Consider the following 14,587-nt stretch of genomic DNA (forward strand, 5'->3'; position numbering starts at 1 on the left):
ATTGAACGATTAACATCCTTTCAATTAACCAATAACCAAACCTTTACTGAATTGCTACAATATTTGCAATTCTGAAGAAGAAAAAGATAGAACATAAAGCATACAGCTCTCACTTTAAAGAGTTTACAGCTTAGGTTGGTGAGATAAGATTATTGAATATAAAAGCTGAAGCATTTAAAAGTTTTACTAGGTATCAAATTATATTCACTGCAGAAATTCAGAGGAAGGTATCAATGATGATAAGTCAGAGCAGTAAGACCACATGAAGGAGGTGATGGTTCTGGGGAACCTTGTGAAGGATGGTGCATTAGTTTACCAAGGCTTCCATAACAGAAGACCACAGATTGGGTGGCATAAACAACAGAAATTTATTTCTCATAATTCTGAATGCTGCAGATCAAGCTGTCAGCAGGTTAATTTCTCTAGAGGACTCTCTCCCTGATTGTGGATGACCATCTACTCACTGTGTTCTCATAAGGCCTTTTCTCCATGCACCCGTGCTCGTGGTGTCTCTCTTCCTCTTTTCAAAAGAACAAGTCTTATTGGAAGAGGACCCCATCCTTACGACCTACTTTAGCCTTAATCATTTCCTTAAAGGTCCTATCTCCAAACACAATTGCGCTGGGAGTTAGGGCTTCAACAATGGGTTTTGGAGGGTGAAGAAGACAAGTCGGTCCATGATGGATGGAATCTGGATGAGGCTATGTTTTGTAGGGAGGGTGGCAGTGATATGCTATTAGAGAATACAAAGATAAGCCTCATTAACAGAATGATTATCAGCCATCACTAATACAATTTTGTAGGTTGCCTACATCTGTTGCATAGAATAGGCACATGGAAAAAACAGAAATCATGTGTTCCCTTGGTCATCTAATGATATATGAATCTTTAAAGAAGTTTGACAACAGATTATTATATCACCATTATTGGAATATTTGTCTATGTCTTATATCAAAATTAGATACTTCATTAAAAATAAATGTCCTTCTTCAAATTCTTTTATGCACATTGTTTATTCTGGTGAAATATCCTTTGACTCTTCTTTTCTAGATCTACTGATCAGATTTTAACTATAAGTCATATAGTTTCTTGATCCCAAGAAAAAGCAAACTGAAAAACTGTAATACAGAGAATGCCAAGAACTGTACTGGGTTATTAGTTACAAAGGTAACTAATTACTCCAGAATTTTGGTGATTTGAAGTGATAAGCATTTATTTTTTGGCTCAGAGTTCTATTTGAATTGGGCAACCATTCAAGACAACATTTTCCCCTGTAGTAACTTAGAGATCCAAGCTGCTTTCACCCTGTGGTTCTGTCTTTGTGGTCACAGCCAAAGGAGAAAAGAAATCATGTAGAACATGTCCCTGCTCTTAAGTATCCCAGCCCCGAAGTGACACACGTGGTTTCCCATCAAATCCCATTGGTTAAAATCGGTCACAAAGACCCATCTAATTGCAAAGGGATTGAGAAATGAGATGTTTCTCTGTGGTCAGAGAGGAGAGAAGAGAATGTAAACAAGTACAAGAAGTCTCTACCATATTTAGTTTTCCCAGATAGTATACATAGGAGAGAGAGAGGAAACTCAGGTGAAGCATGTGTGATGGGGAAAAAGATTAGCAACATGTTTATTTAATTTAAAAACAAAATGGAAGTACTCAAAGCTTTAGTTTTCCTATTTTGAACAAACACTGAGAAAGATACTTTACCACGATCTTGCTTTCCAGTTAAATACCATGATTGCATGTGTATACAATATCTAACTGTTCGAACTTGTATGCCCTCACATCAGAGAGCTGCTACCTAAGTACCCCAGTAATTACAAGTTTTAAAAAAGTCCTTGTGTTGAAAATTACAAACCCAAGGACCTGTAATTCGCAGAATGTTGTTTTGTTGTTCACTTGATACATTTTATTAAATTTGAAAGAAAACAATTTGTAGGGTCATTACATAATTATTTCATCACAAATGTAGATGACATTGGTAGGTGATATGGTAACCTTAAATTAAGTATCATTAGCACATTTATACAAAGAGCCATTTCTAAAGTTTTTGAACATTGACTTATTTTATGTTCTTTCTACCTCAAAACCGTTTTCAAGGAGATTATAAACTATTGTTAAGTTTCACTCCTGCAGTGTACAATGAGGAAATGAATTTGAGAAGACCAAAACCTGAAGTCATTATAATTTTTTTCTAATTGTTTTTCACATCTTCTGATATTTTTATTGTAAAATAAAGGGGAAGGCAACTATGTAAGCCTTGAGTCCCAGATCTTAGTCACTCTTAGTGACTCCTGGCTCCTGGTTTTTTCCTCTCTAGACACTTTTTCAACTTCTTTACTAGTGCCTCATTTGCTGGCTGATGTCTAAGCTTTGAGTGTCCCTAAGTCTCTCTCTTGAATATTCTCTCTCTGAGTCATTCCATAAACTTCCATGGTTCTAAGTGCTATCTACACACTGCTTTATCCCAAAGTCATATCTGTAGCCCTGATCTTTTCCCTAAACTCCAGATTTATATGCAGCTGCCTTCTTGATATCTCCACATAGATATCCAACAGGCACCTCAAACTTAGCATGTGAAAAATGGATGTATTATTATCCTGTCATCCCTGTGTCCCCTATATACCCTGTTGCTCAGGACAAGAAGCATAGGAAACTTCTTTAGTCCCTTGTCTTTCTTTACCCTACATCTAGCTCATCAGCAAGTCTCATGGGCTCTTCTACCAAACTAGGTCCTGAATCCAACCACTTCTTTCCTTCTTTATCACCATCTACCAGCTCATGTCACACTAATTCTCATCTGATTATTGCAATAACCTGCCAACTTGTGTTTCTGCCTTCACTCTGAAAATCCACCTTCCACACAGCAGCCAAAGTAAACACAGCACGGGAATCAGCACATTGCTCCCCTGCTTAAAATCCTCCCATACTTCTCCAAGCCCGTAGATCAAATCCAAGTTTTCACGACAGCTTTCATGACCCTTCATGACCTTGGTTTTGTTTACTTCTGACCTCATGTTGGTCCCATTCTCCTCCTAACTATGCTCTAGTAACTCTTCCTTTTTGCCTGTACGTTGGTCTTGCTGACCCTGTTTGCACTTCGGGACCTTCACACAGGTTGTTTCCAGTGTCTGGACTGTTCTTAGACTTTTATACATTCATTATTCAGGCTTCATGCAAAATCACACTTCCCCAGAGATGCCTTCCTTGATGCCTCCTCCATTATCACATCACTTATTCTACTGTCTCTGTAGTAGAAGGGCTCAAGATGACACAAAACATCGGCCTAAAAATTACTTAGCAGATGAAATGAACAAGCTAGAGAATGGGGGTACTGCTACCATTGTTTACAAGGTTTTACTCCTAAAAGGCATTCAGCACATGCTCAGTTTTCATAGGTTAGGCATAAAATGAGGACCAGACTCTAATAAGGAAAAGATAATGGGAAAAAACAGGTAAGGAATTACAGATTCCAGAGCAAGTAAGGAAGCCAGAAGGGGCATTCAAATAGTTATTTTTTAAAAGCGTTTTCCTGGCTGTGTATGAGTCCATAACCTTAATTCATGTAAATTGGGCTACGAGAGCAAGGAAAGACTGCATCACTGACACATATTACAGAAAGGATGGAGTGGTCTTAATGAAAAAGAGACAGAAGCTATTCTCTTATTGGAATGCAGGGATAGGGTACACTAAAAGGCAGTGGTACTACTTAAATCGATGAAGAAGTTAGGAGATAACTTATCCAGAAAAGAAAATTCACTTTTTAAATTTTTAACATTTCACTTAAGGTTTGGGCCCAAAACAAATATAATATCCGATGGCCAGGAAGAATCAAAATAAGAACTAGAGACTTCAAGAATGGCATTATAAAGTTGGAAATTATTTCCATACATAGGGTAGTTAAAATGGCATCTGCATTCAACACAGTTATTGGGCTCCTACCAGAAGCAGAGTGTATGTAGCTGAGACAGAGTTAGAGATAGATAGGCTTTCATAGTTTGCAAAGACATTTCATGAGCCACCGAGTTATCTTGTATACCAGGGGTCAAGAAATCCAGTCTGTGGGCCAAATCCAGCCTGGCCACCTATTTTTGCATGGCTGACGAGCTAACAATTTTACACTTTTTAAGTGGTTGCCAAGAGTCAAAAGAGTATATTATGACATGTGATAACTATGAAATTCACATTTAAGTTTGTATAAAGTTGTATTGCAACATTGTCATGCCCATTCATTTACGTACTAAAAATGGCTGCTTTTCTGCTATAACAGCTGAGTAGCTGCCACTGAGATAGTGTGGTCCACAAAGCCTAAAATGTTTACTCTCTGGCCCTTTACAGAAAAAGATTGCTACTTCTTTTCTCGAAAACAGACATAGGGAAGGCAGCTGATGGCTGAATCATAACTAAAGTAGAAAGGAGGAGAAAGGAAGCCAGTAGAAAAAGAGTCAAATTAAAGTGGAATGTGCACCTGGGGAGTCTGAGGTCATAAAACCCAAGGAGGAGTTAGTTGGTAAAGCCATTTGTGAACACTACCAAAGAACTACTGTTCAGCTTCTTAAATGAAGATATGCGTTTTTCTAGGGACAAGGAACTACTTGCCAAGGAGTATGCAAAACCCAGGACTGAATAAACATGGAACATCTTCCTGAAATGTGATTTTGCTCCAAGGTTTTTGGAGGGAATGTCAAAGGATAGGGGAATAATTTTGTATTTAAAAATAGCCCTTTTATTGAGTAGAATACAAAATTTGCATGAATTATTTTAAAATCAGGATTAAAATGAGGCTGCTTCAGGTTATAATTCCAGGGTTATTTGCTTTTCTCTGCCTGTAAGGGTACTAGCGGAAAGGTTTGAAAAATACGTCATGGAGTGCTCCAAAGAGTGTGTCTGGGTGAAGTCACTATCTAAGACATTAAGTTGAACCTGGAAAGCAAAAAGTTGTAACTCCCCTGTCAATTCCAATCTATTGGTAATGTTTTCTTGGAACACCTTTGTTGGGAAGGATTCTGAATCTTTGTCCTGCTCAGAGGTAGAGAGTGAGTGAGTAACAACGTCTGCTAGAGCAGGAGAAAATGGCACATGGCAGTTTTCTGTAATGATTCATCGGAGATGAATATGGAAATCCATCAAAATCTGTATTCATCACACATTTTTCAGCTTCTTCAACCTCTCAGTCAAGGGTATGCTAGAAGGTAGTGGTGCTACCCACATAAATGAGAGACTGTATGTAGAAAAAATATTTGCTTTTTGAATATTTAATATTTCACTTTAGGTTTGGGCCCAAAATAAAGATCTATTTTGTTTTAATAAGAAGTAAAACAAGAATTGGAGATTTCAAGATTTAATGTTTATCACCTACTTTTTTTTTTTAATCAGAAACCAACATGTGCTAATATCATCTACTTTTAAAGCCATGTCAGTCCTTGCACTTCTGTCTTTGTGATTCAAGGGGTATCAACTAATACAGTGAGCATGTCCAAGTTTACCATCAAGGAAACCTTGAAGATTTTACAGCACTCATCCACGCCATCCAGTCTTTTGTTGATCTCTGTAAGATACATGGGTGAAGACAACATTAAAAGGGCACTGAAGAATTGTAAAATTTTATTCTATAAGGAATGGGAAAGTATTTTTTTGAAAAGGAAGAAAAAAATGTTAATAGAAAAATAAGTGGTAGAAATACAAAGGAATAATTGGAGTGAGTGAAGCTGGGGGCAAAAATGATGTCTAGGAAGAGTGGAACAGTCCAGAAAAAGAGACAAAGAGGACCAGGCCTTGGGCAAAGAAAATAAAGGGGTAGGGAGAAAATCAAGAGATATTTCCAAAGTAAACTCATTAGATATTAGTAACTGACTAGATGTAGGGAACAAAGGAAGTAAATGACAAATACAAGAGCCTTTAATCAACTAGCTAAAGAATTAACTGTCCAATAGGGAAAGCAGGAAAGGGAACAGTTGAAGGTAGGCGTCAGTGATTATGCAGATCATTTGTTTGTTTGCTCTTAGATCTACCCGCTGCCCTTCCTTCAGGCTCTTCTGCACCACAGAAAACTGTGTTACCCAGACTCCCTTGCCTGCTGGCTTCTGGGAAGCTTTGGGCAATAGCGGGCACTGGTGGAAGACTGGAGGTTGTGAGATAGGGAGAAGCCAGGGTATTTCCTCCTCTATGAATTTGCCTCAAGCAACATTTCTCACAGCAACCAGATCATCTCCAGTATTTCGGCTCCTACCAAACCAGCTTTCTGTCCTCAGTTCCAGCTCCTTCTGTGGTTATAGCTCTAGCCTTAGCTATGGTTCTAAGTCTAGCTGGGCACCTGTGGCTTCTAGATTCTGGAAACTCCACCTCTTCATGTAATCCCTCTTGCATTAGGGGTAAAATAGTGTCTCCTGCTGTTGCTAATCTCTGGGTCATCTTGGCAACATATTTTGGCTCCGTGTCTCCTTTATCACCTGTATAACCAATTCCTGGTGTTAAATTCCCTGTTTGAAATACCCTAACTAGTTTATTTCCTTGGTTGTACCCTCATTGATACAGGAATGAATTCCGTTTTGTGTGTATCTGTGTATGTATGCTGCTTATATCAGGGAGACTCAAGCAGATGTAAACGTTTTAGCAAATAATGCCCAGGCATCAAACAATAGATCAATACTTTTCATAAATGTTCTAGTTTGTTAATAAGGAGAAATCAAAAGAATCTATCCAATGAAAATGTAATAGATGACCAACTTGTATAGTACTTAGTATATAGAATGCTGTGCTGACCATACTTTACACATTTTACCTAATCATATCCTTAAAGTACAACCTTGTATATATTTTCATTTGGTCCTTAAAACACAACCCTTGGAGGCAGATGATAAAGTGATCCCCATTTCACAGATAAGGAAACAGAGTGGAGGGATTCAGTAATTTTCACAGGCCACTCTCAGTCTGGATTAGAACTCGGGCACTTGGACTCTAATTTATAGTTATCTAGTTTATAGATAAACTAGCAACACTAGTTGTGCTAGTTTACACTAACTAGAAAACCAGTTAGTGTTCTAGATGTAGTTACCAACATAGGTTTTTAAAGATTTGTCTTTTTTAAAGGACTGTTATATTTTGGGGGTAGAACAAAGTACTAAGTTATTTCTAAATGTATCTCTAAAGTAAAACAAACTCCACAAAATATAATTTTGAAGTTTTTAATGCACAAAAAAGAACATCCCAAGAACAATAGGTATTGACTTATTAACGATGAAGCACTATATAAGGAGACCCCTCCCCACTTAGTAAATGGGAAAATAGTGTAAATAGACATGAAAGGAGGTAACACTTCAGGATTAAATGCAAACCCTAAAGTTGTATACAACATTCATATATGGCTTATTATCTCATAGCAATATTTTCATAATGATGTATATGATATTTATCCTTATCGGTAAGACGCTTTTGAATCAAAAGTTAAACAAAAACACTGAAGAGGTAGTTTTGCCAATGCAAGGTGAAAAAAAAATGGCTTTACCTTGCTTTGTTTAGAAATCCACAACCATTATTTTTCTGTTCTAATTTTCTCCTGGATCAGCCAAGAAGATAATAATGTTTTGAGAAAAAGCCAATTCACAACCTTCTAAAAACTGGTTCCCCCAAGTGAACAATGATGCGTTCGAAACAACTGCTCTGAAAGTCACCTGGGAAGTTTCCATAGTGTTCCTCTCCATCTTGGATCTGAAACAGATTCTGGCTCAATAGAGACTTGTTAAGATCTGACCAGCAGTCACAGAAATTCATCCATTTATCTCCTAAAATTCTATGCACAGGCTCATGTTAGTAACTTCTTCAGTGACCCAAGAACATTGGCAGGTGCCCTGTCATTGAAAGTCAGGGATTGCTTTAAATTTGGGGGCAGGGAAAAAGGCAGTCAGAAATAATGTTTGGACAATTCTGTAGCTGGCCTGTGAAACTGGCTACAAGTGACTGGATATAGTCCCTCATGTTTTCAGTTGTGTTTCTTCAAAGTCATCACATCTTAGACTCAAAGGCAGTTTGGGCTTCTGATTGCCAGATGCCACCTGCTGCTTTTTCTATGTGTGGGACATGTGGAGTGGGGAAGGTCTATACAATATGCAAACTCTTTGACACTGGTCATTTGACTCTATATACAAAAACTAGTTTATCCTACCCTTACAATGAGAAATAAGCCCACAATGAGGGGAAAAAAAGTTTCAAGAGACAACAAAACATGTGTCAATTCTCCAAACTAGAAAAGTCATTTACCAGACAATGGGTTAGGAACCACTAGAAACAAAGTGACATATTAATCAGGTATGACTCCTTACGCACAAGAAAGCATAAATATACAGTAAATAAGAGCTTTATATGTAGCCCCTGCAGAATATGTACATATTAGGGCTGCTGTGAAACTGAGCAGGAATTTCCAGAGCGTATCCTCAGCTAAAAGCAGTTTCATCGCACAACAGTGTGAAGGTGACAGATGCTGAGAATACCATGTGGTAACCACTAAGCAGATATCCACATAAACATATCCTTGAAAATGCACAACGTGAGAAATAAATGTCACGAGTGAATAGCGCATTGCCTGCCAAGCATCTTCTTTCACATAAATAGGCAGAAGTCCGTCCTCCAGCGGTGGTCTGCAGCCTCACACCGCTAGCGTGTCCGTGGTGCCGGGGACGGATTCTCTCAGCACACACTGAGCCAAGTCATGGGCTGTGCACTTACTCCTGCCTTCACAGTCTCCAGATTCAAACCAAAGCATAAATAACACAGGGGCCACGCTGGTGGTGCTTCCTTTCACCATGTTACTGGGAAAAGATACTGGGCAGAGCAGCACAAAGGCTGCACACCAGAGTGCAGGAGTGGAGAGTAGCTTTGTGCACGTTTGCAAAAACAAAAACCCCTAAAAATCTACCAGATGTGTCTCTTGCTTTATTGGTTGGCTCTGTCTGTAGCTAGGAAGACGCTGTGTTGCTCCTGGGCTCTTTCTATCAGCTTCCTTTTCTTTTTCTTGTTCCTCTTCTCCTTCGCCTTTGGTGTTCTCTTCCCTACAATGAAGGAAAGAAATGAAGAGATGTCAGAAAAGGCTCTTTCTCTAGGAAAGAAAACACAAAAACATTGGGAGTTTTGCACAAAGCCCATCTGGAAAACATCACCTATGGAAAAAGCCTCAAAGAGAAAATTGTTCACATTAATTTTGACAGAATAATAATAATTTACTAAATTGGATATGCTGTCTAAAACAGAGACTGATCTTCCTGTTACAGGGAACTGGCATATTGAAAAACCTCCCAGTGGCCTGATCCGTCTTTCAAATATCATCCTGCCACAAAAATTCCATTTATTCCCTCCTACTTTTAACAATGCTACCCTTTACTACACATCTTTACATCTTATTACTGCTCCACATGTCAGTGGGTCAAAAGAAAATAAGCATCTATCTATAGCAAACATACCAGAAGTTTCAAACTCCTCTCTCCCTTCCCCATGAGGGAAAAAGTCTTGCTTTTAACATTATTTCCTCCATATTCCAAATACCAATGTATAAAATGACATATGTGCAATCCTTTATTTTCTATAAAAATTCATGAGGACATCTTTCATTATATACCTTATGCTTCTTATCCAAATCCCCTGGACAAGTTGTTGTTATTAATGGAGAACAAGAAGAATGTTTATTTGTTCTGATGAACTGGTGGTATGTGTCTGACTACCAGATGATCATACTAACTTATCCTATTTCTCTTCTTTGCCTTAGCCACTAGGAAGCCCAGGCTACAAGCTAACTAGTTGAGGTTTTCCTCCATCAGGAATTTTTTAAATGCTGTTTTTCCCTTTGCCTCTGCTATATTTTACTTCCTCCATCTGTGGTTATAGTTTTATAGTCTTACTTTATAAGGTCTCAATGTTTCTAAGTATGTATACGTAAGATTTTGAGAAAAAAGAATAAAGAACATGAGACATCTGTCTTAGGTCCATCACCCTCTTTGAGTTCTAAACACACAGAAATCAGAGGATTTTTAGAACAGAAAAGGGCTTTAAAGGCCTCCTGCATTTTACAGAAAGTAAGTCACCCCTAGACACCTTCAGTACAGGAAGACTTTTGTCTCAATGAACGAGAAAGAATCCTATTGGCTGTTCTTCCTCTTTTACTTTCCCTACTTCAAATTTTATCTTGTAGTTCTACAAAACCTAACTTTTCTCTTCCGTGTAAGGTGTAGTGATCAGTACTACGAATAGGGAACAGAACATTAAGTTTTGTGCTCTTCATCCTTCCCATACCTGTAAAATTACATAACCCAGACCCTTTCATTCCAGGCATATAGCTGGCCAATTTTTCAATCTAGCCTATGGAGAAGTAGGCTGATGTCAAAAATGAAAAGGAAACAGACCAGAGTCTAGGGAGATACATGTATTCGGAAACCAGAGACATACAAGGTTAAGGCAGGCCATGAGATTTCTAAATAAGGTAGATGTTTCTTATTTCTGTTCCTTCTGATCAGACAGGATCTGTTTTAAGGATGGAAAACAGGCTTACTCTTCAAGACCCTAGCACAGTGACTGGCACTTAGTCGATAGTCAATAAACATTTGCTGAGCAAATGTTTTTACATCTTTTTATCACAAGAAAAAAAGATTTAAAAGAATAACTTATGTTTAATAGGACATTGCATTAAAACAATGAGAACATGATCATGCCCCCATATTAAATTATAAAGATCCTTAAAGCTAACTTCTGCTTCTCATTAAATTCTGGCATTAATGTTATAATGGCATTTTGCCATCTTGAAATATAGTTAATCCTACGCAATGAAACCTTAGTTCAAGCCATCATTAATCAAAGCAGCTGTAAAGTTACAACTATTTAGTAACATTATCTCTAATGATGAGACACACCAAAGGAGGGCAGAAAAATGAAATACTTAATACAAAATAGCATATTTTAAAAGCTTCAGTTATAAGCGTTATGAAGAAGTTTTTGTTCTGTATTTTCTCTAAATAAACAACAAAATCCTTAGTTTAAAAAATCATTACTGACTATATTTTAAATTCATTTGGTTTATGCTTAATTGATATAAAGCCTGGAGTTTCTTTTAAAAGCAAATTGAAACTAAGTGAATGGAAAAATAAAGCTTATCTTACTAGATTTTAAAAATGTGTTCTGCCAGAATAAAGATATACTGAATATATGTTAAAGAAAGCTTTTCACATTCACAAGAAAGCTTCGTGTAAATTATGTAGTTGCGAGTTAAATATGTACTACTTTCACTAACAGCAAATCCATGCAAAATGACGGGAAAAGCTCATTTTAAGATGGTCAATTTCGTGTCATTTACCCAATATATTATTCTGAAGCAACTGTCAATATTAAATGGTTTTGGGTTTGCTCGCTGATATGATATTGTGTAATAGCGAAGTTACTCAATACTTGCATAAAACATTTGGTATCCTGGCCAAAAATTCAGCAATGCTTCTGAAAGCTTATTTATGTAAAATAATTTTTTAACTTGTACAATTACTCTGTTGGCAATAAGCTATATGGTACCAATTCCAACAAGTAATGTTTTGGGGGCCCTAATTACAACCCTAAAGATTCTCCTCAGAAGTCTCTCTTGAATGACACACCTCTTTGCTATTGTTTGGTTGGTTGGTTTTGCTTTTGGCCCGTCCCATTTCTCACATAAGATATATTGCAAATACCGAGGAATTAAGATGGTTAGCCAAGATTTGACCACAGACAGGCCTAAATTAACTGAAAATATTTTGTGGTCCATACTACATTGTTCTGACTTCAAGCCCAGCTCAAAGTAGTAAAAGAATACTAAAATACAACATAACATACAGAAAGGGTCTTTCATACATATTCTTTTTTCACATTCTAAGATTTTCAAACGTGAGAAAAGAAATTGGTAAGATTAAAGCTAACAAAAATCCTTGTTTTTATCTATATATTTGAAAATAAGTTATATTAGACATACAAATGTGCTAATTTCTGTTTCCGCTTAATTTCTTTTCCTCTGTGGATATGGGATTAGACTTGGAGAATGATTTCTAGACTTCAATTGCTGCACATTCCCAAGCACATATATGCTATACGGGAAGTATTTAAAGGCAAATATGATGCCAGTCACCCAATGCACAATTCAAGTCACGAATTTAACTTTACTTTTTAGCTCATGAGAGAAGACCTGGAATAGATACTGCCCAGGATTTAAACAAAAAAAAAAAAAAAAAAAAAAAAGGTTTGAGTTTTACGAGAGGATTGTCAACATCCAACATATCCAGTGCTAATGACAAATTTTGCATATCTTTATCCCTAGTGTCTTGAGAATGCAGTGGCCTTAACACATCATAACTAAGGGAATCTCTTCAAAATCAGGTAGAATCAGGTCTACAGGGCAGATCTTTTTAGCACTGTTATGCAGATGCAAGGAGACGACTGGTCCCAATTATTACCATTTTTAAGGGAGGCAATGCAGTGTGGTTTAGAGAAAGGCTACTTCTGGGAAGAAGAAAACCCGGTAGCTAAGCACAGTCTTGTAACTGAGATGTCTGGTAAGGCATATGCCTGACTCTTAGTCTCTCTGTTTATAGAATGAAAATACTACAGTCATCATTCACTAGAAAGTTATGAGACACTGTGAAAAAGTTGTGTCCCTAGGATGAAAGGAAGATGTGTAGAATATCACTGGCAAGACAAGATTATCCTCAAAATGAACAAAATTAGAAAGATACTATCAAAGCCACATTCTAACGTAATTACATTGACTTGCTCACATGTGGAAATGGTCCCAGAGCATAACCTATCAACTCTTCTGCAGAGAAATATGAACAATTCCTTACGGAAATACTGCTACCATCCAGCTGTGAATTGCTGCTATTAGAATTAGAAATAGGGTAGATTATTTTGAACCAGGATATAGGCAGACTCACAAATTACATGAAGCTGTGCAAATGCCAAGTCCACTGCCAGTCAGACAGTGATTTCATTCTTTCATAAACTCTCAAAGTCAAGGAAGGTCTTCAAATGCTTTCTCCTCTCACTGGGTATACGTAAGAATCTTTCCATCACCGGGAAAATGTTTCTCGTACATCCCTCAGAGTAAGGCACAGAAGCTGTCTAGAGTTTCCATAATGCAAGGTGTTTTAAGAAAGACTTTAAGGGTAAATATAATGGAAGAAAACTAAAGAAAAATTTCAGTAGCTTTGACTATAAAAGAGATAAAAACTTCTCTCTATGCATATATGTATAAATAATACGTGCACATACCTACATACATAAACACACAAGCTGCAGAAAGTAAGCCATAATTATGACAAATGTAATTAACTGTAATTACTGTTGTAGCCACAACTGGGACAAAACTAGGACTGAGTTTTACTGATTTTTAAGTTTGTAATGCTCTAACTTGAAACCTGGGCTTCAGTGCATTATAAAATTCATCATGGAGATTTTGAAATCACCTCAGAGAGATTCTTCAAAGCCGCTAAAACTTAGGGACAAGAAGCCTGTGTAACCACCAACCTGGCAGATATTGTCACATTTCACAGAACACTCTGGAACATGAAATGTTCCTTTCACATATAAAGTCAGAAGGACTGAGTTGTAACTGATGAATAGTACTGGACCATTTATTTTTTTTCCATATGGGCAACTTGATTTTGCCCAAGAATGAGTAGCAAGAGAGATTTATATAAGATTAGTGATTGTGTAGAAAACACCAACTGGTTTCTAAAATATTTTTTTAAAAGTTCATTTAAAAATAGACGAGACCTAAACAATTCATAAAGGAAATAAATATATTTAAATAATTAAATCTCACAATTAAAACTTCCAAACAAGATGAGATGCCACTACAAAGATCCTTAAAAGTAAAAATACCTAACACTTGTAAGAATGTCATGAGACAGGCAACAGGATGCACTGACAATATAAAATTGATACAGACTTTCTGAAAAGCCATCTGCCAATATGCACAGAAGTATGAAAAATATTCTTAACTTTTGACTCAGATCTAGGACTCTATCCTCAGAACATAATCTAAACTTGGACAAAGATTTATGCACAGAGATCTTAAGTGCGTTACAATTTTTTCAGTACTAAAATGTCCTGACTACATTTTCATGACCTTTTCTTTTTGTGATTACTGAGGGAATAAAGTATATTTTCAACTATGAATGCAAGTATTTTATATTTTAAGTAACAGCAATTAACTTTATATCCAGGAATACTACTGTTGGATATCACTAAAACTTATCATAAATGGCTCTAAGAAAAAGCCTGTAATACAAAAGCATTCCTCCTGTGATGGAAATGACAGTAAGCAGATCCTTTTGTAGAGTGATCACTCGTAATTAGACCTGAGATATAAAAACTTAATAACTATTGACCTAAACCCTTCAGACATTAAGAATGGAGATTTGTTAGTTCTTGAAGCTTTTTTCCCTCTAGAAAGCAGTCCAGGTGGGCAAATATGATAAGCAGGACTGGGATCTACCACACTATGTCCTATGTAGCCTAAGATAATCTTTCTACTGTTCATATAGTTCAGAATAACACATTTATTTTAGTTGACAAATAAAATTTGTAT

At 36.9% G+C, this 14,587-nt stretch overlaps 1 protein-coding gene across 2 annotated transcripts in view; it reads right to left on the reverse strand.

Annotated features, from left to right (window-relative positions):
- Window positions 1–7,170: 7,170 nt before the first annotated feature.
- Window positions 7,171–14,587, reverse strand: part of RSPO2 (R-spondin 2) — a 168,424-nt gene continuing 161,007 nt past the window's right edge. For both annotated transcript variants that reach the window (XM_025394237.1, XM_025394238.1), the window contains one exon: window positions 7,171–9,044. In XM_025394237.1, the coding sequence (XP_025250022.1) occupies window positions 8,929–9,044 (116 nt within the window). In that variant the 3' untranslated portion in view covers window positions 7,171–8,928. The remainder of the gene's footprint in view (window positions 9,045–14,587) is intronic.

Source organism: Theropithecus gelada, chromosome 8 (genome assembly GCF_003255815.1).
Source record: "Theropithecus gelada isolate Dixy chromosome 8, Tgel_1.0, whole genome shotgun sequence".
NCBI lineage: Eukaryota > Metazoa > Chordata > Mammalia > Primates > Cercopithecidae > Theropithecus > Theropithecus gelada.